Source organism: Astatotilapia calliptera, chromosome 14 (assembly GCF_900246225.1).
Source record: "Astatotilapia calliptera chromosome 14, fAstCal1.2, whole genome shotgun sequence".
NCBI lineage: Eukaryota > Metazoa > Chordata > Actinopteri > Cichliformes > Cichlidae > Astatotilapia > Astatotilapia calliptera.
The window spans coordinates 35,075,590-35,096,305 of NC_039315.1; the positions used below are offsets into that span (position 1 = coordinate 35,075,590).

The 20,716-nt window shown below is 40.1% G+C and overlaps 1 protein-coding gene across 1 annotated transcript; it reads left to right on the forward strand.

Annotated features, from left to right (window-relative positions):
• The first annotated feature begins 1,257 nt into the window (after nt 1-1,257).
• Nucleotides 1,258-20,211, forward strand: LOC113036700 (alpha-2-macroglobulin-like protein 1). The gene is made up of 36 exons (XM_026193141.1): nt 1,258-1,335; nt 1,475-1,658; nt 1,883-2,039; nt 2,253-2,305; nt 2,602-2,622; nt 3,866-4,031; nt 4,107-4,191; nt 4,268-4,430; nt 5,366-5,483; nt 5,571-5,680; nt 5,764-5,928; nt 6,078-6,305; nt 6,664-6,727; nt 6,802-6,947; nt 7,709-7,858; nt 8,010-8,153; nt 8,247-8,328; nt 8,421-8,589; nt 9,482-9,707; nt 9,869-9,995; nt 10,164-10,285; nt 10,397-10,448; nt 10,605-10,688; nt 10,972-11,148; nt 14,569-14,644; nt 14,844-15,000; nt 16,610-16,684; nt 17,284-17,446; nt 17,540-17,727; nt 17,908-18,153; nt 18,675-18,799; nt 19,158-19,248; nt 19,338-19,406; nt 19,488-19,593; nt 19,753-19,830; nt 20,003-20,211. The coding sequence occupies exons 2-35, from the start codon at nt 1,608-1,610 to the stop codon at nt 19,788-19,790; spliced, it is 4,194 nt and encodes a 1,397-aa protein (XP_026048926.1). The 5' UTR covers nt 1,258-1,335; nt 1,475-1,607; the 3' UTR covers nt 19,791-19,830; nt 20,003-20,211.
• The last annotated feature ends 505 nt before the right edge of the window (nt 20,212-20,716 follow it).

Here is a 20,716-nt window from a genome sequence, read left to right on the forward strand (position 1 = left end):
TTGTGCACTCTGCACAGCCTATGTGAATTTATCAGACAACTCCAAGGGCGATAGATGATGGAGGGATAACTGTAAATCCTTTCTTCAGACTTAGCTCATTTCTGAAAAAATTTGATCTGCTGCATTTGCAGCTTGGCTTAAGACTGTCCTATCGATTGAAGCCCAAAGTCTTCTGTTTAGGCCAGACATCCAGGTCCCTGTGTTTAGATTGGATCAATGAGCAGAAAATTATTCAATCCAATGACTATTTGTGTAATTCCATTCTTTTTAAATGGGAATGCATACACATTAATGCATTAAAGAATTGTATCTTTTAAAATAGGTAGATGGTTCAATCTCTGGCTGCTCCAGTCTCCAGTTTGCATCCCTGAGAGTGTGAATGTGTGTGAATGCTGAACAGAAAACACTCAGGTATAGAAAAAAGTGCTCATATGAACGGGTGAATGACACATGCTTTGAGTGCTTAAGTGGAAAAGCGTCTCTTTCTCTCCCCTTTGGCTTTCTTTCCTCTTGTCTTTGTGCAGATAATCGTCACTCGTCTATCTAAAAATAGATGTAGTGACAGAGGTCTGTCAGCTAAACTTCATGGTAAATCTGTATTTCTGAGCCAGATCACAATCAGGAAATTACGTGGGTTACAATTGCTCCAGGACAGTAACAGTGACAGACTAAACTATTTAAACAATACACTATCCCCACTCAAAACCATCTATTTAAATCTGCATATTCACTGTGAACCTATTGTTTGTTTATTCTATTTTGTGCTTTTGTTTTTATTGTTCTTCATTTTGTCATTGTTCTATTATGTGTTCTATTCTATTGTAAAGTGTCCTTGGGTGTCTTGAAAGGCGTTTTCAAATAAAATGTATTATTATTATAAATATGTTACAGATTTTACAAATGTATGAAATAGCTCTAATGTATACAAATATGATATATACAAATCACTCAATTATCATTATGGTAACGTATGATATAAATTATGATAGAGGGTAAATAGAAAACAATCTCCTGGATCTCTTTCAGTTCTTTTGTAAGGCACAAATGAAAAAGTTAAAAACTCTATTTAAACCACTGAAAGTTGAAGGCACACGTCAACCAGTATGAAATATGTAAAATATTTACTTCTCATTTTCCTGGAACGGGGAACAAAGGTGTGTGCTGTCTGTGGTGTGGCTGAAGATGGGTGGGGCCTCTGCATCGGCAGCTATTTAACAGACGCTGACTCTGAGGAGCATCATAGTCAGTTATGGGTCAACCTGGGATTCTGAGTTGGACATGGGCGTTGTGCGCCTTTGTCAGCTGGGCGCATGTGGGCCAAGCAGGACCTGGACCGTAAGTTTGCCTCTATGATCGATTCTTTTTTTATGTCCTGTGAAATTTGTAACTGGTGCACATGAATTCTGATTTGAGATTTTTTCTTTTTCACATCCATAGAGGTAACTGCTGTATGTGTGTATCTCTGTGTCTGCAGGCAATATCTAGTGGCAGTTCCTGCAGTTCTTGAGTCTGGAGCTGAGACCAAATTCTGTGTCAGCGTTCTGGAGCTCACTGAGCCCGTGGTTGTGAATGTCACCCTGAAATCAACAGCGAAGAGCGCAACCCTAATGTCACTGCACACGTGCATTCAAGATGTTCATACCTGCATTGCTTTTTCGGTGAGCTTCCCAAAAGAAGCATTTTTATATATATATATATATATATATATATATATATATAGCCCGTTTGTTTTTGAAAGAATTTTTCTCTCTTTTGATCATCCACATGACTTTAATAGAAAAGCTGGAGAGTGAAATGTGTGAGGTCCAAGTTCGTTTCGAAACATGTGCCCACTTAGCAACTGGCTAAAACATATAGCCAAACAAATATCCTGTGCTTCCAGGTTCCTGTTGTGACAAATGAAGAGGTGATGGATTTTCAGGTGAAGGTTGAAGGAAGCGGGTTTCAGTCAGAAGAAGTCAGAAAAGTCCTGATCAGAGCCTACAAACCGCAGACATTCATCCAAACAGATAAACCCATCTATCTCCCCGGACAACAAGGTAAAAATGAGCAATCATGCTATCTGTCCCAACAATGCAGCATAAGCATGATATGGAAGTATAAGTAATGTATCCCCAAACATCAACAGTTTTAAACTCAGAGAAGCCATTAGAAGTTATATAATATAATTAATAATGAATATAATGAGCTTTAGGGTTTGTGACACTGCTAGAGATCATTTTTCACGCAGTCTCTTTGGATGTGTCTTGAAGTGCATTTCAGAGTTGTCACACTGGACTCCAAGCTGAGACCTGCTAGTACACTGGTGAGTGTTTAAACTTTGTTAGGTCCTATTTACGGACAGCTTATGCATTTGAATGAATGCAATGAAAATGAGTTACTTCCATGAATTTTGGATTACTTATCCAGTGAAGTCGTAAGAGGCGGTTTCTACCTCCCAGCTGTCATTATGTAGCTTACATAAATCTTCATCTGAATTCATCTGAAGCCGCTATCATTTTAAAGTGTGGAGCACTCACAAAAAAGCCTAATAACTGTAACACTGCAAGATGACATGAAACCATTGTGCTCTTTGAACCTTTTTCCCTTCCTTTGTTGCAGTATGACATCATCGAACTGGAGGTAAGAACACAGTAGTGCATTTAAAAATAAATAAACAATATGAACACACAAGTCATAGTACTATGTTTATTTTATTCATGTTTTTATTATTATTGTTGTTTTTAACAAATCATGGCATTAATTTAAAGAGTTTAATGTGTGAATACATATAATATACACGCAGTGTTGGGAAGGTTACTTTTAAAATGTATTCCATTACAGATTACAGAATACATGCCCTAAAATGTATTCTGTAACGTATTCCGTTACGTTACTCGATGACAGTAACGTATTCTGAATACTTTGGATTACTTAATATATTATCATGCTTTTTACAACAACGTGAATGTACTATTGCTGTGTGATTTATTACTATTACTGAAGGTCCGCGACTCCGAACTGTAGTAAAGGGACCTCTGACTAATACGGCGGGGTCCCTGTCGGCTCGTAGCCGAAAAATAGCTTTACTTTGTTGTGTGGGTCAACTTTTCTTGCGAGAGACAGAGAGAGGCGTTGAAAGGCTGCTTAATGTTTCGGAGGAAAACACGAACACAGCGTACAGTCGAGTCTTAATAGCTTACTTACAACTGGGCTCGTCAGGCACTCTTCTTGGCTGAAGTGGTTATTATTATATTTACATGCTTCCAGCTCCCATTTTTCCTCGACGACAACTCGTACCTTTCCACTCGCCTTTTTCTCCCTCCTCGCGCTCACGGACACATAACGTGTATGGCAGTCCATTCTCCCTGCAGCACGGACTACACTGCCCATGATGCTACATTCTTTAGAGCTATGCTTGTAGCATTCTGCCTGTTAGCTTAGCACAACAACAACAACGAAAAGGCGCTCTCTCACCCAGGAAACACACAGTCCCAGAGAGAGAGAGAGCGTCTCCCTGTAACCATGGCAACCGTAGCGCTGCCGCCTGGAACAACAGAACGTAGCTGTCAAACAAAACCCAAACAGTCCTGACCCGCGACAATATGAAACAGGAAAGTACCGCCGTGTAATCCATTTATTTCAACAAAGTAACTGTATTCTGAATACCACCTTTTTAAACGGTAACTGTAACGGAATACAGTTACTCATATTTTGTATTTTAAATACGTAACGGCGGTACATGTATTCCGTTACTCCCCAACACTGTATATACGTATGATTAACACCTTTCAAAGTCAAATTGAGAGAAGTAATAATTCTTTGACCCACGTATTTGGTTATTAATTATATTCTTAATTATGTTCTTTCATTTTGCATGTAACAGGATCCAAGCGGGAACAGGATCGGGCAGTGGCTCAAGACAAATTCAGATAACAAAATACTGCAGCTTTCATACTTCTTGAGTTCTGAGGCTCGTGAGGGAATATACAAAATCACTGTGACCATGGGTGAATCCAAAGTATATTACACTTTCACGGTGGAGAAGTATGGTAAGTTGGGCTGATTGTTACACTCTTCCCATTTGCAGTGAAGCTTAAACACTGACACGGACACTTTGTCCCCAGTTTTGCCCAAATTCGATGTAACTATAAAAGTGCCTGACGAAGTGAGTGTTGGAGATCAGAGCTTTAAGGCTCAAATATGTTCAAAGTAAGTAAACTGACAGATGTCTACTAGATTTTATTCTTATTTGTTTTATTTATGTATTTATTTTTAATTTTAACAGGTATACATTTAAGCAGCCGGTGCCAGGAAGGGTCACTGTAGGTGTGTGCCGACCTACTCTGGGACATTTTCACGGTTCAGAGTGGATCAGAGTTGCAGAGCACATTGATGAGAGTAATTCACATGATGACACAAATCCTGTGTGTCACTCAGAGACGAAGCAGGTACAGGTTCAGTTTCATCACTGCAGAAACAAAGTTCGCATAGAGGGTGTTTTCTTCTTTATTACAAATTTCTGCTCAAGTTTGTTTGTGCGATTAAAATAAATTAGGCAGGAATTATAACTGCTCCCTTATTCACAAACATTTCATTTAGTTGAGTGATGTTTTAAAGGCATGAGGCCTTTCCTGGCGCAATCCCAAAGAGATTTATGTCTCCTCCTGGAAGCAAACCAGAAACATTTTTTGTTGGGAATGTGTAAACTCCTGCACTACGCATTCACTATATACATAATTTATACAACCACTACAATGTTACCAAACGTAAACTTGGTGTGGAGTATCCCTGCAAAGCTACAACTCACTCTCAGACTACAAGTATCCGAGTATTTTGTGCCTTCTTCAGTATTTCCGTGTTTCAGAGGGAACTCTCTTAAATTGTCAGTCACATTTCAAATTAAAATGTTTTAATCTCTAAAATCCTTGTAAAAATATTAATAACATTTTTTGGTTTGACCTTTTTGAATTGTTTGACTTCACGGCAACAGCCCAAAGCAAAACTCAAACTCACTAAAAGAAAAGCAGCAAATTTCAAAGAGTCATTTGTCAAACTAGTCCTTGTAAGTGTGCACAGACCAGTAGTGTTTAGATATTATCAGTCATTACTTTAACGCAAAAGCAAAGAAGATAGTAGTAATAGTAAGTGTAAGGCCGACTAACTTAAGGCCCTTGTATTTAGGGCCTTCAGCACTAGGCTTGTTTTGTCTGAAGACTGTCTGATCCACTGCTTTAAATGTGCATATATGTGATGTTTGTGTCAGATCTGAATGATTTGCTTTGCTAAACTCTTGGAGCAAACTCGGATGACGGGTATCACCAGGGCTGTCGTGCTGAGAAACGGCTAATATCAACTTTTATTTTGTTTTCACAATATATTCTAGGCAGATAAGGAAGGCTGTACCACTTTTACCGTCAACATGTCAAACTTCAACAAAGTTGATTCAACAGCACTGAACGATATCCTGGACATCACCGTTAAAATGGAAGAGGAGGGCACAGGCAAGACTATATTCATATTTAGTTTATTGTAACGACGCACTTTGGTGTATTGTAACAATATATCATATCTATTGCTTTTTTTTTCAGGTGTTTTGATATCACAAAAGCAAAGCATAACGATTTCATATGTCCTTGGAAGAGTGTCTTTTGTTGATACTCCCGACATTTATGAACCAGGAACAAATGTGCAAGGAAAAGTAAGTGTTTTTCTCAGTTATCATCATTTTGTAATACAGCTGAAATCCTGTGGATCCACACATCATCGTTTTCCTTTCAACAGGTCAAAGCTGTTTATCATAATGGTGAACCCATTCCTGACCGCATCGTGTACCTCTTTGAGGGAGACATTTCCCTGAGCTCAATACAAAATGTAAAAACTGACGAGAAAGGTGTTGCCGTGTTCTCACTTAGCACAAACGAATTAAAAGGGGACGTCCAACTCCATGTAAGTGAAAAGCTGCACTGACATTTATAATATAAATATATATATATATATATATTATAATATAAAATAGCTGTGATTTCATGAACAGCTAAAACTTTCTGCCCAAATGTTCCCCTCCTTCGTTCATTTATGTTTTGTTCCACAACCAGGCAAGCCTGGCGCCGACTCTGGATTACGCTGGATATAGAACTGCTTTCTTTGAGGTTGGAACTCACACTTTGTCCATGGTCAAACCGTCTTCTCCTGATGATAAAACGGTTAGCTTCCTGGAGGTAAAGACGAAGGACAAACCTCTTCCGTGTGAGACAGAAGAAGCCATATCTATCTGGTACACGATCGTGGGAGAGGCCCCAGGCTCTGTGGATCTGATGTATCTGGTGAGAAAATACATAGTAGAAAGACGCATGTCAAAGGCCTTAATGTTATTCAATGACAGCGTGGAGTTTGAACGTTCTGTTACACCATGATAAGAACCTGTATGGTAACATTTTGGTATTATTTAGGTGTGATCATTTGTAAGCGCTTGACCAAGAAAGTCAAAGTCACACCATTGAAAAAAGTTTGTTTTTTAATGTGTAGGTGCTTTCATTAAAATTTAAGATGAATAGCTTTAACAGTCACGTTAGTTTACTCAATCAAGTCACATGAAAGAACCAAAGCAGAACGGCAAAAAGAAAGGAAGTGAATATTTGCTGCTGACTGTCTCCTTGTGTCATTTTCTCCAAAATTATCAAGGTCTTGTCCAGAGGAGTTATTTCCGTTCACGGACATCAAGAGCTTAAAGTTACATCTCAAACAGGTGTGCTAAACATGGCTTTGATCTTGACTTTCAAATTTTCCCAGTAAAGTAGCTTTTGATGCTCTGTGTTTCAGTGAATGAGGGCGAGGTGTCCTTGAAGTTGACTGTATCTCCTGAGATGACACCAGACATCCAGATTGTGGCTTATGCTGTCCTCCCCAGTGAGAATGTGATCGCTCACAGTGCTGAATTCTCCACTGAGAAGTGCTTCACTAACAAGGTCAGTAAAGATTACTTAGTCGACGCTTTTACAAAATTATCAATATCAAGATAGCCAATAAGGCTAACCTGAAATAACATTTACTCGTAGGTGTACCAGCAAAAATTCTTTCATGTCATGGTTAAAGATTTCTGGAGCCATCACATGCAAATCAGACTTGACTGTAGTACGCCAGTTCATGCGCAAATATGTAATTTGGCCATAAATGTTTAAATAGTTAACTTTCCACAAGCAAGCAACACATTGAGTAAGCATGGTGTTTTCATGTTACCATGGTCACACGGGCCATGAAGTGACACTTTTTATATGGTTTTCTGTACCTATCCATCGGTCACCTGTCCAGCTCAATGTTCAAAGTATTCAAACAGAAAATTACAATGATGAAAAAAATCTATAAATAATTATCTTCTTTTCAACTTAAAATAGATTTTTTGAAATTGAAATGTTGCTAATTTTACTAAAACTAATTTTTAGTACTTTGCAAAGTGAGTAACCTCAACTCAAAAAGATTATTGTTATCATTTTATGCCAAATTGTAATGTTTCCATGTTCATTATTTTAGATTAGATTTTACAAAACATTACAAAACCTGAGGTCATTTCGAATTACAGGTGTTTATTTATACAGAATACAGTCAGATCCATTTGTATCACATGATTTTACTTGCCAAATATTTGTTCAAAGTTCACCTTTGTTCACCACCAGAGTTCACCTCACATATTAACATCTGGATGGTTTCATTTGGGTTTTGTGTGCATCAGGTGTCGGTACATTTTGTACCACCTTCAGCTGTCCCAGGAGATGAGACCAACTTCCAGGTGACGGCCCTGCCGCACTCTCTGTGTGGTGTGAGTGCCATCGACCAGAGTGTCCTCATCAAGGAGCCGGGGAAGACTCTGAATGCTGAAAAGGTAACAGCGTTTTTAACGACCACCAGGTCAGGTGGGATGTTGGATGTTGAAGGCTCAATACCAAATGCACAGCCCCTCCTTTTCTCTTTTGAACAGCTGGCAAGAGTAAGAGTGTACAGTAGAAAGATCATACATACATATTTTCTTTCAGATTTATGACTTGCTTCCTGTCAGGAAAGCAACCTATGTCCCATATGAGGTTCAAGATCCTATAGAGTGCATGGAAGTGAGACCAAAAAGATCAATTCTGCCGTTTCCTGAGAGTGGCAGAAATGATGCCCACACTGTTTTCCAGGTAATCTGCATACATACCTGTAAGTCATATTTAGTAAAAAGCTTTTTGTTGTTTTTCCTGTAATGAACTATTTGTATGTGCTGGATTATGTAGAGTGTAGGACTGAAGATGGCAACCAACTTGGTTATTCAGTTGCCTTCATGCCTCAAGTACAAAGGAAGAGAATACTATCGAGGTGACTTTGAAGAGTGATGCTGATCATTTGAAAGAAAAATGAAGCAGTTATCTTTATGGTTGTTTCAATCTCTTTTTCTGCTTTCTTTGTAGACCAGTGCTTTTGGAAGGGTCCTTATCAAGTATACAAGTTGGACATATTAGAGAGAATACCAGATGCAGCTGCCTCTGGTGCTCCGGCACTTCCTCCTGACATTTCACCCATAAAAACAGTCCGTACTTTCTTCCCAGAGACTTGGATATGGGATCTGGTAGACGTTAGGTGAGCTTGTGTTGTAAACTGATTTGATAAACATTAAGTGCTTGAGAAAAGTCTTTGAGTGCATAATGAAACCAAAGATTCACCAGTTCTCCCATCAAGATTTGGAGTATTTTTATGTGCATTTTGTTTTTTGATGATGAAGGAAGTTATAATTTAAGGAGTTTTTGCAACTTCAAAACAGGGAAGGTCCGTACTACAAGAAAAAGCTTTTGTGTTTCTGTGCATGGAGTGAAACTGTAGAACAGTCTGAATATGGAATTAAAGCGACGTCCAAACATAAAACTGTTCAAAAAGAGTTATAAAAATATGATCTTCTCAAACTATAAAGAAAAGGAAAATATTGAAATTAAGTGAATGTCTCTATTTAAAAAAAAAAAAATCATGATGTGATATTATAGTGTATAGTATATCAGAAATCTGTTCACTATTGTTGTTACAGGTTATATCAGTAAGGAAGCAACTAAATATTAACTGATCATTTATGGCAAAGGGGTGGGATTAAATAAGTGTTTCCTTCTTCCCTCTCGACATGTAACTGAATCAGAACAGTAGCAATATTGAAATGTGCTGACTTTTGTTTAGTATTTTTTTCTCTCTTATTTTCTTTTCTAAATGTACCTGTATATTGTTTACCTGTTTGAAATAAATTAACAATCACTGATTTGGAATTGTAGCTTCAGTTAACCTCTCAAGCCTAACTGATCTCCTGCCTTTTGCCCCCATATCAGGGGACGTTGGGGCTTAAGAGGTTAAACATTTGTGCTGCTATTGTTAGAAGTTCTTCAGCAAAAATGTGTCCAATACTGCATCATTTAAAACACACTGCAAAAACGTTTTGTTGAGTATATTTTAGCCCCTGACAGAATGTTCTTGTGTGTTTGGGCTGATTCAGAGAATCGGGCACAGAGGAAATGACCCTCACCGTCCCAGACACCATCACCACCTGGGAGACGGAGGCTTTCTGCTTGTCTTCTGAGGGTTTTGGTTTGGCTCCTCGTGAAGATTTGAAAGTCTTCCAGCCCTTCTTCCTCGAGCTCACCATGCCCTACTCTATCATCCGGGGGGAGTTCTTTGAACTGAAGGCAACTGTCTTCAGCTACCTGACCAGCTGCATGATGGTAATCTGTGCTGCTAGTTAAACTCTGACGAGCAGCAAAGAATCACAGAATTACTAAAGAAAAACTTCAGTATTTCTGAGATGAATGAAAATACTGAGCACATTTAAACCTGTTCCTCAAAAGAGTCTATATTTAAAATGTATTGTTTGTCCCTGGAACAGATCACTGTAACACCAGCATCTTCCTCACTTTACACCCTCACCTCCCTGTTTGGTGACCAAACCACATCTTGTTTGTGTGCCAGCAAGCGCAAGACCTTCAGCTGGAGCTTGACCCCATCGGCCTTAGGTGAGGGTCAAGCTTTGGAGCAAATGCTAGAGGGTCTCAGTGTGAAGGAGCCATGTGCCCCTTTTCCCACCACTTCTCCTTTGAATCATTAGACACTGAGATCCCTTGAATAACGAGGGTTTGATCGTTTGCAGGATTTTGAAAGTCATTTTCGCTGATGTGTTTTAGGGGTTGTGGAAGTGACTGTGTCTGCTGAGGCAGTGGCTTCAGTGGATTTATGTGATTCTGGGGCCGTAACTGTTCCAGACAGAGGTCGCATCGACGTGGTGACAAAACCCCTCATAGTGAAGGTTGGTGCCATAAACACAAGATGCTAATGTGTTCACCACCTTAGTTTTTGGGGGGGAGAAAGTCAATCCATCTTGGTATAAATGTTAATGCTATATCTTCATGTCCCTCAGCCAGAGGGAGTTGAGGTGACAAAGACCTTCAACTTGCTACTACTCCCAGAAGGTCAGCATGGTTTTCTAAGGCTATCGCCTAGTAGAGCAGTTTTCTTTTAATACCACTATTTCAATAAATGTTAACTTCATTTCACTAAACTAATAGAAGAAATGACCACACTTGTACTCTTCCCCATGTAACGTGGCTGTTTTTGTCTGTGTGCAGGAAAAACTGTGAGGGAAGAAGTTCTGGTTGAACTTCCGTACAATGTGATTGAAGATTCTGCCCATGCTTTTATATCAGTCCTGGGTAAACCTACTACATGAAAAATTACATATGATATATAAATAATGTTTCAATTAATATTAAAAGACTATGCTGTGAGGCTGTTTTTTCCTACCTATTGCTCTATTAGAAGTTCATGAGTTGATTTTAAGCTTAGCAAGCATACTCAAAGTACCATCGGATTACAACAAAGTACTGCATTTGATGTATTTGGTATTTTTCTAGGTTGTTGGCATGTTTTCACTCATTTGAAATTAGATGATGGGTTAGTTACATGTTCAGCTTTAGTGAGACTTTTTTCCATCAGGTGACATTCTCGGTCGGGCTCTGAAGAACCTCGACAGTCTGCTGCAGCTGCCAAGTGGATGTGGAGAGCAGAACATGGCTCTCCTCGCCCCCAACATCTTCATCCTCGAGTACCTGAAAGACACACAGCAGCTCACCTCAACCATCGAGGAAAAGGCTACCAGTTATCTAATCACTGGTGAGTGCAGCACTTCTCTAAAGCTAAAGCAAGGAAAGCAAAAGTCATGCCTAGGTTAGGACATTTCAAAGCCAGATCTACCAGCTGAGTTAAACATACTTTAAGTAGAAAATGTTGATAATAAAATCTTGAAGTTTTGTGAACCAAACTAAAAGCTAAAGATATTGCAATCAATTTAATTCAATTCAATTTTATTTATATAGTGCCAAATCACAACATAAGTTGCCTCAAGGCGCTTCATAGATACAGAGAAAAACCCAACAATCATATGACCCCCTATGAGCAGCACTTTGGCGACAGTGGGAAGGAAAAACTCCCTTTTAACAGGAAGAAACCTCCGGCAGAACCAGGCTCAGGGAGGGGCGGGGCCATCTGCTGTGATTGGTTGGGGTGAGAGAAGGAAGACAGGATAAAGACATGCTGTGGAAGAGAGACAGAGATTAATAACAGATATGATTCAATGCAGAGAGGTCTGTTAATACATAGTGAGCGAGAAAGGTGACTGGAAAGGAAAAACTCAATGCATCATGGGAATCCCCCGGCAGCCTACGTCTATTGCAGCATAACTAAGGGAGGATTCAGGGTCACCTGGTCCAGCCCTAACTATATGCTTTAGCAAAAAGGAAAGTTTGAAGCCTAATCTTAAAAGTAGAGATAGTGTCTGTCTCCTGAATCCAAACTGGAAGCTGGTTCCACAGAAGAGGGGCCTGAAAACTGAAGGCTCTGAAGGATTTTCTATATACAAATCACACACATGCTCATAACTAGATGAAGAGGAACACATATACACAAAGTAGAAAAAGGCAAATGAATTACACTTCTTATTTTATTTTAAAATGTATATTAATAAAATATGAGCAGAATTTTGAGCAATTTGGACATTTCATAGGTTTTATGTTAAAATAGCAAACCAAAACACCTTTTTAATGTTGTGAGAAAAACACTAGCTCTTATCATTATGCATGATGCTGCAGTTCTACTTATGCTGTAAAGCAAACAGCCAATAAAGCGTGTTCTAATGACAAACACATCAGCTAAAATGAAGGAGAACTTCATTACTTTAAGCCAGTGCTTGCCAGGTGAAAACTACTGTGTGTATATGAAATTGAATCTGTTCAAAATTAAAAGCCAACTCTAAATTGCAACACAAAACAAACAACAAACAAAAACCACACACACAAACATTGGTAAGTAGATAACAACTAATGCCAGCCATACAATCAATCAAAAATTCCCCTTGAGTTGGGGAACAGGCTGACAAAAAACAAGCATGTTCTCAGAGAAACATCATCATCATCATTTAAATCTGTTATCTCAGGTTAAAATGAACTGTGTCTATTTACTGTTAAGTATGTTCATACATAAGTTTCTGGTAAGAAACTCAACTGTCAAATTTATTCAGATAGAATCGATACATACAGACTTTTATCTTTTTTTCCTCAAGCCGCACTCCGAAATATTCTTTTAGGAGCCATTGTGCAACATCAAGATGTGTCTGATTGTGTGAACTCCTCTGTAACAGATCCTCATTTATATGTAAAAGTACCACAACCACAGTGTGCAGAGCACAGAAAGCCATGCAGCTTTCAGCTTATGATGACGTATCCTCAGTGTAGTGCTTCAGACATGTTTGCTAGTCTCTCCCTGTCCTATTTTACACCATGGAGCGCTACTCTGCGATATATTTACTCTGAATAGGAACCTGGATTCAAGAAATAAGTGCTTAAAGTTCTGGTTCTGGTTTTGTAGCGTCATCTTGTGACAGTACAGTGGTTGGTTGCAGCTTGCATTGGTTTATGTTAGCTAATTAATCACGTCATCCTTTAAAAAACTTACGTTCATCACCCTGGGGACCATTTTCTGCCACGCCCGAAAAATGCTATAAAAAGATTATATATTCATATTTTTTTCCACTTTAAATTAGCCAGTCTTTTAAAACTACTTCTCCCTGAACTATCCATGTAAAGTTTTAATTATATTTCGGGGGTTTTAACCCTTTTAATCGCAGTTTAATTACATGAGCGCACCATTTTTTTTAGCCCCCCAAAACAAAACGAAATATTTTTTTAAAAAAACATTTGAAGTAATATTTGATTGTTATTATAATTAGGCCTTTAGATGGACTAAAGATTGGCACCAACCTTCATTTCGATCGCCTTTTTTTTTTTTTTTCAGGACCAGAAAATGGTCTCCAGGCAGCAAATGCTCCTCCTCTAGGCCGAAATCAGTGCATCCTCCCGGGTTAACTCCCGACGATGACCGGGGCATGTTGCGTCGGACCCCTTTTTCCAACACACACGTCCGGTACCACGTCACAACAAATACGTCATTTCCTGTTGATTAAAAAAAAAAATGCACCCTCAAACGGTCCTAGGGGCCGAAAATGGTCCCGCCCGATCAGCGGGCGAAGCCGCTGCTGCACGCCGGAAATGAGGCTTCGTTTCCCGCAGGCCTGTTTAAGCAGTCCGCTGTTTTCCAGCCCGGGGTCAAATGTGGAGCAAGGGCGCCACCCGGTGGACAAATAAAAAAATTACAACTCTAAGGCCAGTACTGCAAACGGAAACGGAAACATAACCGATCACGATCGATTTGACCGTAATTTTTTTGCCGTGAAAAATAGCGTTTATAATGGGTTTCAATGGGGCACAAAACGGTCCCTAGGGTGATGAGTGTGAGTATTTTTGCTGCTAAGCCGTGTTAGGCTGATGTAAGAAAATCAGACTGAAAATTTGAATTTTTTACAAAAACGAAACCGGGTGGCAAGTTTGGCTATGCTACACCCAACACAGCGGAAATGGCGTTCATACGAATGAAAAAAGTGGCACAAAAAGAGCCCAGTATGACGTGAGGGATAATTATTAATCTCAGAACTGACGACTCACTGGGAAAAAAAGAGACTAAAACTAAAAAATTGGTCACTTTTGTACTGCCGCTGACTGCATTCAGTAGTTTTATGTTAGAAACCAATGTACCATTCACTTTCATTCGGTTTTTTTAAGCAGTAAGTTGTTCTTTATTGATAGCTAGCGATATTGAAATGGGAGAATTCACCTACTTGCTGTCAGGGTTTGTAGATCACTTGTGCACTGGTGGTTCACCAGAATAACGAGATGGAGTCTGATGTTGTTCACTCTGCACAGACCAGCGCAATCAGCCATGCTTTTTTCTCAAGCCCATCCAAACAGCTTACAACCTGATATCTGTTAGCATGTCTGCAGGGAAATCTCCATGTTACACCCTCCTTCACTTACATTTGGGCTTTGCTTTTCCTCACTTCTAGTATGAAGTAATCACTCAGTGAGATAAGAATTTCTAAACCAAAATAAGAAAATAAGTTTTCCAAAGAGTGTGGTATCTCTTTCTCAGAGGCTCATGTTTTTGTTTTTCTGTCACGTACATCAGTTTTCTTTTCTTTTACAGGCTACCAAAATCAGCTGACATACAAGCATACTGATGGTTCTTACAGTGCATTTGGAACAGGGGAGGGAAGCACTTGGTGAGAACATCACTCGTTATTCACACAGTTATATGGTGTCCCACATTTAAGACACAAGAGAAATTGCTGTGAGTTTGTTGCCTCTTCATGAAATGTGATTCATCCTGTTATCATTCTCACTCGCATTTCCAAAAATATTTAAATTACATTTAAACGGTAATAAAACTGTAGTTTTTTGTGTGTTTTTACTTGTTTTCAGGCTGACTGCTTTTGTGGTGAAATGTTTTGCACGAGCTGAGAAATTCATTCACATCGATCCCAGAAACATTGAAGAGTCTAACACATGGCTGGAAAATCAACAACGAGAAAATGGCTGTTTTAAAATGTCAGGGAGACTCATTCACATTGGCATGAAGGTACACTTGTATAGCATGAAACTGCCTGTCAGAACTTAGAAAACTGTTACTCATAGAATAATCCATAAATAATACCAGCCTAGATCACATTACAATATGTAAACAATGACTGGATCTGGAGGTAGAAGCTACATTTATTAGCAGTGGCTGTCCTAGCCTGTTTGGCGCCCTGGGCGAACACTCCCTCTGGCACCCCCCCCCCCCCCCCCCACACACACACACACACACACACACATGAAGTATGCATTGTATGCAAACAGCTACCAAACAGCCATCATAATTCGCCACACAATGAGAACTGGACAAATCAACAACTGACAATTAATATTAAAATCTGTAACATGATGTATTGTTTGGAGTTTAGTCTGTTACTGTTGCTATTTTTACCATTTATTCTTGAAGCAACTGTAACCCACATAATTTCCTTAGGGATTAATAAAGTATTCTGACTCTGATTGGTTCAGGATGAGCTGCCATTATCCAATCACACGTCTGCTTACCTGCATCTGTTGCTCGTTTCTCCTCCTCTTCTTTTCTCTTTTTTCTAAACTGAGCACCTGATGGCTTTGAACTTTTCTTGTCCATCTTCCATTGGTTTTAATTTTGCACTCCAGTATGAACACAACTCCTCGAGGACTCGAGGATCACCACAACATAACCTAACAGACCTACACCTTAGTTCACAGATTCACTTTGTCTGAGGTGTATTTCTGGGATTTCACACAACCCAGGATTCAGATCATGAACACATAGTGGGCTTGGATTTACATCATTATGAATGAAATGTGCTCTATCTGGAAGCAGCTGGCCCCTCCCCTTTCGATGGCTTGTGTGAGACTTTAAATCATCAAACTGTAAATTTTAAATTGTTATTGATCCTTTACCCCGAGTCCTAAAGTGTAGATTTATTTTCTTACTCTTCTTATATTTGTTGTTTGTTTACTTGCACAGCTGCAACTGGAGCCTCGTCGTCTCGTCTCTCTATTTGCTGGACTGTCTGTAGCGGAGATGACAATAAAGTTTACTTTGACTTCAGCAGCGAGCAGGCGCACCGAGGGCTCTCGCTTTTTTTTTTTTTTAATATAGAATTTCGAAAAAACATCGGTGCAAATTATAAGTCTGTATCATGAAGTCTGGTGTTTTCGTGTTTGTTTTTATTTTGTTTTATTTTGCGAGTTGGTTATTAGATGCCCCTCCAGCCGGTCAGAGACTCCCCCGCAGCCCCGCCCTCTCCTCTCTGAGCCGCAAGCAGCAGGCGCACCTCGCAAACGGAGGGCGCCCTTACTCCCAGCAAATGGGCGATAGGAAACCGATCGGTGCCTATGCTATTCCCAGTATGCGCTGGTTGACGTCAGGGGAGCATGAGTACGAGCATTTTCTTCTTTTTTTTTCCCGATGCCCGTGATGCCGCCCCCAACCACGATGCTGCCCCGGGCAACCGCCCATGTCGCCCATATCTAAAACCTCTACTGTTTATTAGAATATGTAGGACACATTTTTGAAACACGACACTCACACCGTCTACAATATGCGCAGGTTAGAAATTCACATCCCTGCACGTTGGAGGCACATTGCTGATAAAGTTTCTTTGATGGTTTTCTATCCACAGGGTGGCGTGTCAGACGAAGTCACTCTCACTGCGTACATCACTGCGACGTTTCTGGAGAATAAGAAATATGCAAAAGTAGGTAGATGCCCCTGTGGCTGAAAGAATTCACATGTGTGTGCTCTTCCTTTGGAGATGATGACGTATCCTGCTGAACTGAAAAGCTCACTAGGTCACACCACGGGTTTATAATGCTGACATCTGTGGACAGAGAGCCGTGGCGTGTTTGCCTTTGTCTTTTGGGGGCTTTTCCCCCCTGTTTGACTTTAGTCTTTTGATGTGTAATTTGAATTTATTTTTCTATTCATTTGTGGTTATTATTTTATAGCAGTATGACAGAAGAAGTTTTAAGGGGTTCACAACAGAAAGTATAAGATCAAGGCCAATTGCAACGTAACTAAGGGCTTACCTGATCCAGCCTCAACTATCAGCTTTATTTAAAAACAAATCTCATAACAAAAACATTTTCATTCTTCACTGTGATAATTAAAAAGTCTTTCACTCACTGACTGCTATTATGCACATAAAAGACATCAACATCTGTTCTGTTTTGCTGCAGGGAGATAAGACCATGTTCACTGACATACTGCTGACATGTAACTCTGAAACTTGTTCCTGTTGTTTTGATCAGTATACTGAATTTTGTTCTGACACATTAATTGTGAAAATTGTTAAAGAACTCTGTGGTGAAGAAGAGCCTGGCTTGCCTCAAAGACTCCATGAATGACCTCAGCAACACCTACACTACAGCTCTGCTGGCGTACGTCTTCACCCTGGCAGGAGACGTGGAGACCCGCGCTCACCTTCTAGAGTACCTCGACAAGGTTGCAGAAAAGCAAGGTGAAGGTGCCTCATGCAGGAACCCATCAATCCCTCGTCATCAGAAATGCAGCTTACGTCGTGTCTCTGTGTCTGTTTGTGTGCGGCTCTCAGGCAGTTTCATCTACTGGACTCAGAAATCAACAGAAACGTCCGCCTCCCTGTCAGTGGAGATCAGCTCCTACGTGCTGTTGGCCCAAATCAGTGCTTCCCCGACCAGTGAAGAACTGGCTTATGCCTTCAGCATCGTGAGGTGGCTGACTGAGCAGCAGACCTATTATGGAGGCTTCTCCTCAACACAGGTAGTGAACTCCCATAGAGTGTATATAAAAGCCTCAGTTAGGTCAGCCCAGGTAGTGATTGCCCATGATTGCAACAATGTTCAGTCCAGTGTTTACTGTGTGTGAGTGAGAGAATGTTCATATTAATATGAATATACCGTATTCAAAGTAGTTTCTGTTTTGTATTTGCATCTTATATAGGACACAGTGGTGGCTCTTCAGGCTCTGGCATTCTACTCCACTGAGGTGTTCGGTTTTAAGGGCTCAAGCAAAGAGGGCTCAGAAAAAGGAGGCTCAAGCAAAGTGGCAGTTGCTACTCCTGGTGGCCAGGTTACGTTCCACGTCAACCGAAACAACAGACTGCTCTACCAGGAGGAGATAATAGTGGAAAACATAGCAGGGAAGTACATCGTGGAGATGAAAGGCAGCACAAGTGTTTCTGTGCAGGTCAGTGCCCATATCAACCTGGTTGTTCCAAATAAAGATGAAGTCACTGTTCACTTGTCATTTAAATTAAATAAATAAATGTTAGCGTAGTCAAAACTGTAGCCAATGGCGATTTTTTTTCTTTTAAGCCAAGTTTACTCTGTGTTACTGTAATTATTCTCATATAGCGCTTTTCTACTAGTACCCAAAGCATTGTATACAACATGCCACATTCACACCTATTCTCACAAGCACTGTCTCTAAACTGAGTGCGCTTCTAACGCCATTCACACCCATTCACACTCCGATGGATGCATCGGAGAGCAACTTGGGGTTAGTATCTTGCCCAAGGATATTTGACATGCAGACTGCAGGAGCCAGGGATTGAACCACCAACCTTCCGATCAGTAGGTGACCTGTACCTCCTGTGCAGGAGCCACCTAATCTATGCTACATACTACATCTGTTTCTTCTAACATATTTTATAGGAAAATAGAGCAGAAATCCTAATATAAAATCTTTCTTGGTTAACTTTGTTTCAGATTGCTGTTCGGTACAACATCCCAAATCCTTATGGTTCCTCAACTCTGAGCGTGGAGGTTAACGTGCAGTATAACCACAACAGTCAGTCTTCCCGACCCAAACTCACTCTGCTGATAAAGTCCCAGTAAGTACTCAGTAAGCACATTACTGCTACAGTAGAGGAATGTAAGGCCCTGCTGGATGTGCATCTGAGAAATGTAGTAGTTTCTACTCCAAACCCCAACAACAACCTTCCTTTCCAATCACAAACATAGTGATTGGTCTGGAGGGCGAGGCTAGTCTCAGTTATGCTAACCGATCACACAGCAGGCTGCAGATACTGTAAAATTGATGGACATTAAAGTGCAAGTGTAACTGACTGCTGTGGCGTAGTTGTTGGAAACCTATCCAGGAAGTAGGGTTAGGTATTGTTTTAGCAGCATGCTAAATCAGCAGATAGCCTATGCTTAGCACCAGTCAGTAACATGAGTGATTCTTTGCAGATACACTGGAACGCAGAGCACTACAAACATGGTGATCCTGGATATCAAATTGCTCTCTGGACACGTCCCAGACCCGGAGTCTTATGACAAGGTCAGTTATGACGTTTTCCTCACAGGAATTTTGTAAGAATTCCCACAGTGAGAGTGAAGATAACTGAACTAAACATTGTCTTTTCACAGCTCAAAGGTGCCCAGCTGGTGGATCGTGTTGAACAAAGGGAAGATCATGTTGTGGTGTACTTACGAGAGGTGAGAGGACATCACAGTGAGAAATACCAGATGATGATCTTTGTACTTGTTAACGAGTGCGTTGTGTCTTTTCCTGTGCAGTTAGTGAAGGACACACCTGTAGAACACAGCTTGGACCTCATAGAGGAGTTCCCAGTGGACAACCTGAAGCCTGCTGTGGTCCTGCTCTATGACTACTATGAGCCAAGTAAAACTCGAGCACAGCACACCAACACATGTTGCTCCTTAGTGGAGCTGTACAACAAACTGAGCAGTTAACAGGACTTGAAGCACTGAAGTTTTAAGTGTGTTGGACATGTAAAGAGAGTCACCCTCAGTCTTTTTACCGGCTCTTTTTCTCTCTCAGGTAACCGGGCTGAAGATGAATACCTCTATCCACACTGAGAAGGTCAGCTGTCTGAGAGGGAATTCCTCTACCCGTGAGGTAATACTTTAGAACTACAAACAGGAACACCTACAGGAAGCCTTTTTTTTTGCCTGTCCAACAAATGTGCACCAATTTGACAATAACCTGATATTTTAATACAGTTTTTCAGGTAAATGAAAAAGCAACAAATAATTACTGTAGCTTCACTAAATTATTGCTTCTTTTGCAGCTTGAAGAGAGAAACCCTGACGTCATCATCAATTTCAGAATAATTTCACATCCTTTCGCTTTTACCATATTTTTTTGTGTTTATACAAATAGCATATTGTTGGTATTGTGCCACACTTAACATACAGCTGTGTATGTATTGCACATATTCAGCATGAAATGAATGCATGATGGAAATATAATAAATAGATCTGAATTCTGCTCTTAAAAGCGGTCTCTGTTCTTCCATGCTTCACATCATGTATTTAATCCATACGCCAATAAACTCAATGGTGCAAGTTGGTGGATTGGGGAAAGTACAAATGCAGATATTTCCTGAGTTTTCATCAAGAGGAATAAGGTGCTAACTTTTTTTATGTTGCAGTCAACTTGCAGTGTTTGTACAAACATGCTGCTAAACTGTACCATTATGGACTGATTCTTACATAGTGCTTTTCTACTCTCCTGGAATACTCAAAGCACTATCCAACACACCCATGCAGACTGGGGGAGCCAGGAATTGAACCATAAACCTTCCAATCAGCAGATGATCTGCTCTACCTTCTGAGCTACAGCCACCTAGTTTTTCACTTCTGGTACAGGGTTTTCATACCTGCAACTTTGGTATCAGGTGCCTTTTATGCCTATGCCCAGTGGATCCACGCGGTTTGACATAACACTATAAACATTAAAACAATGAGTACGTCTGCAGTGGATTTCCTTTTTTAGTTTGTTG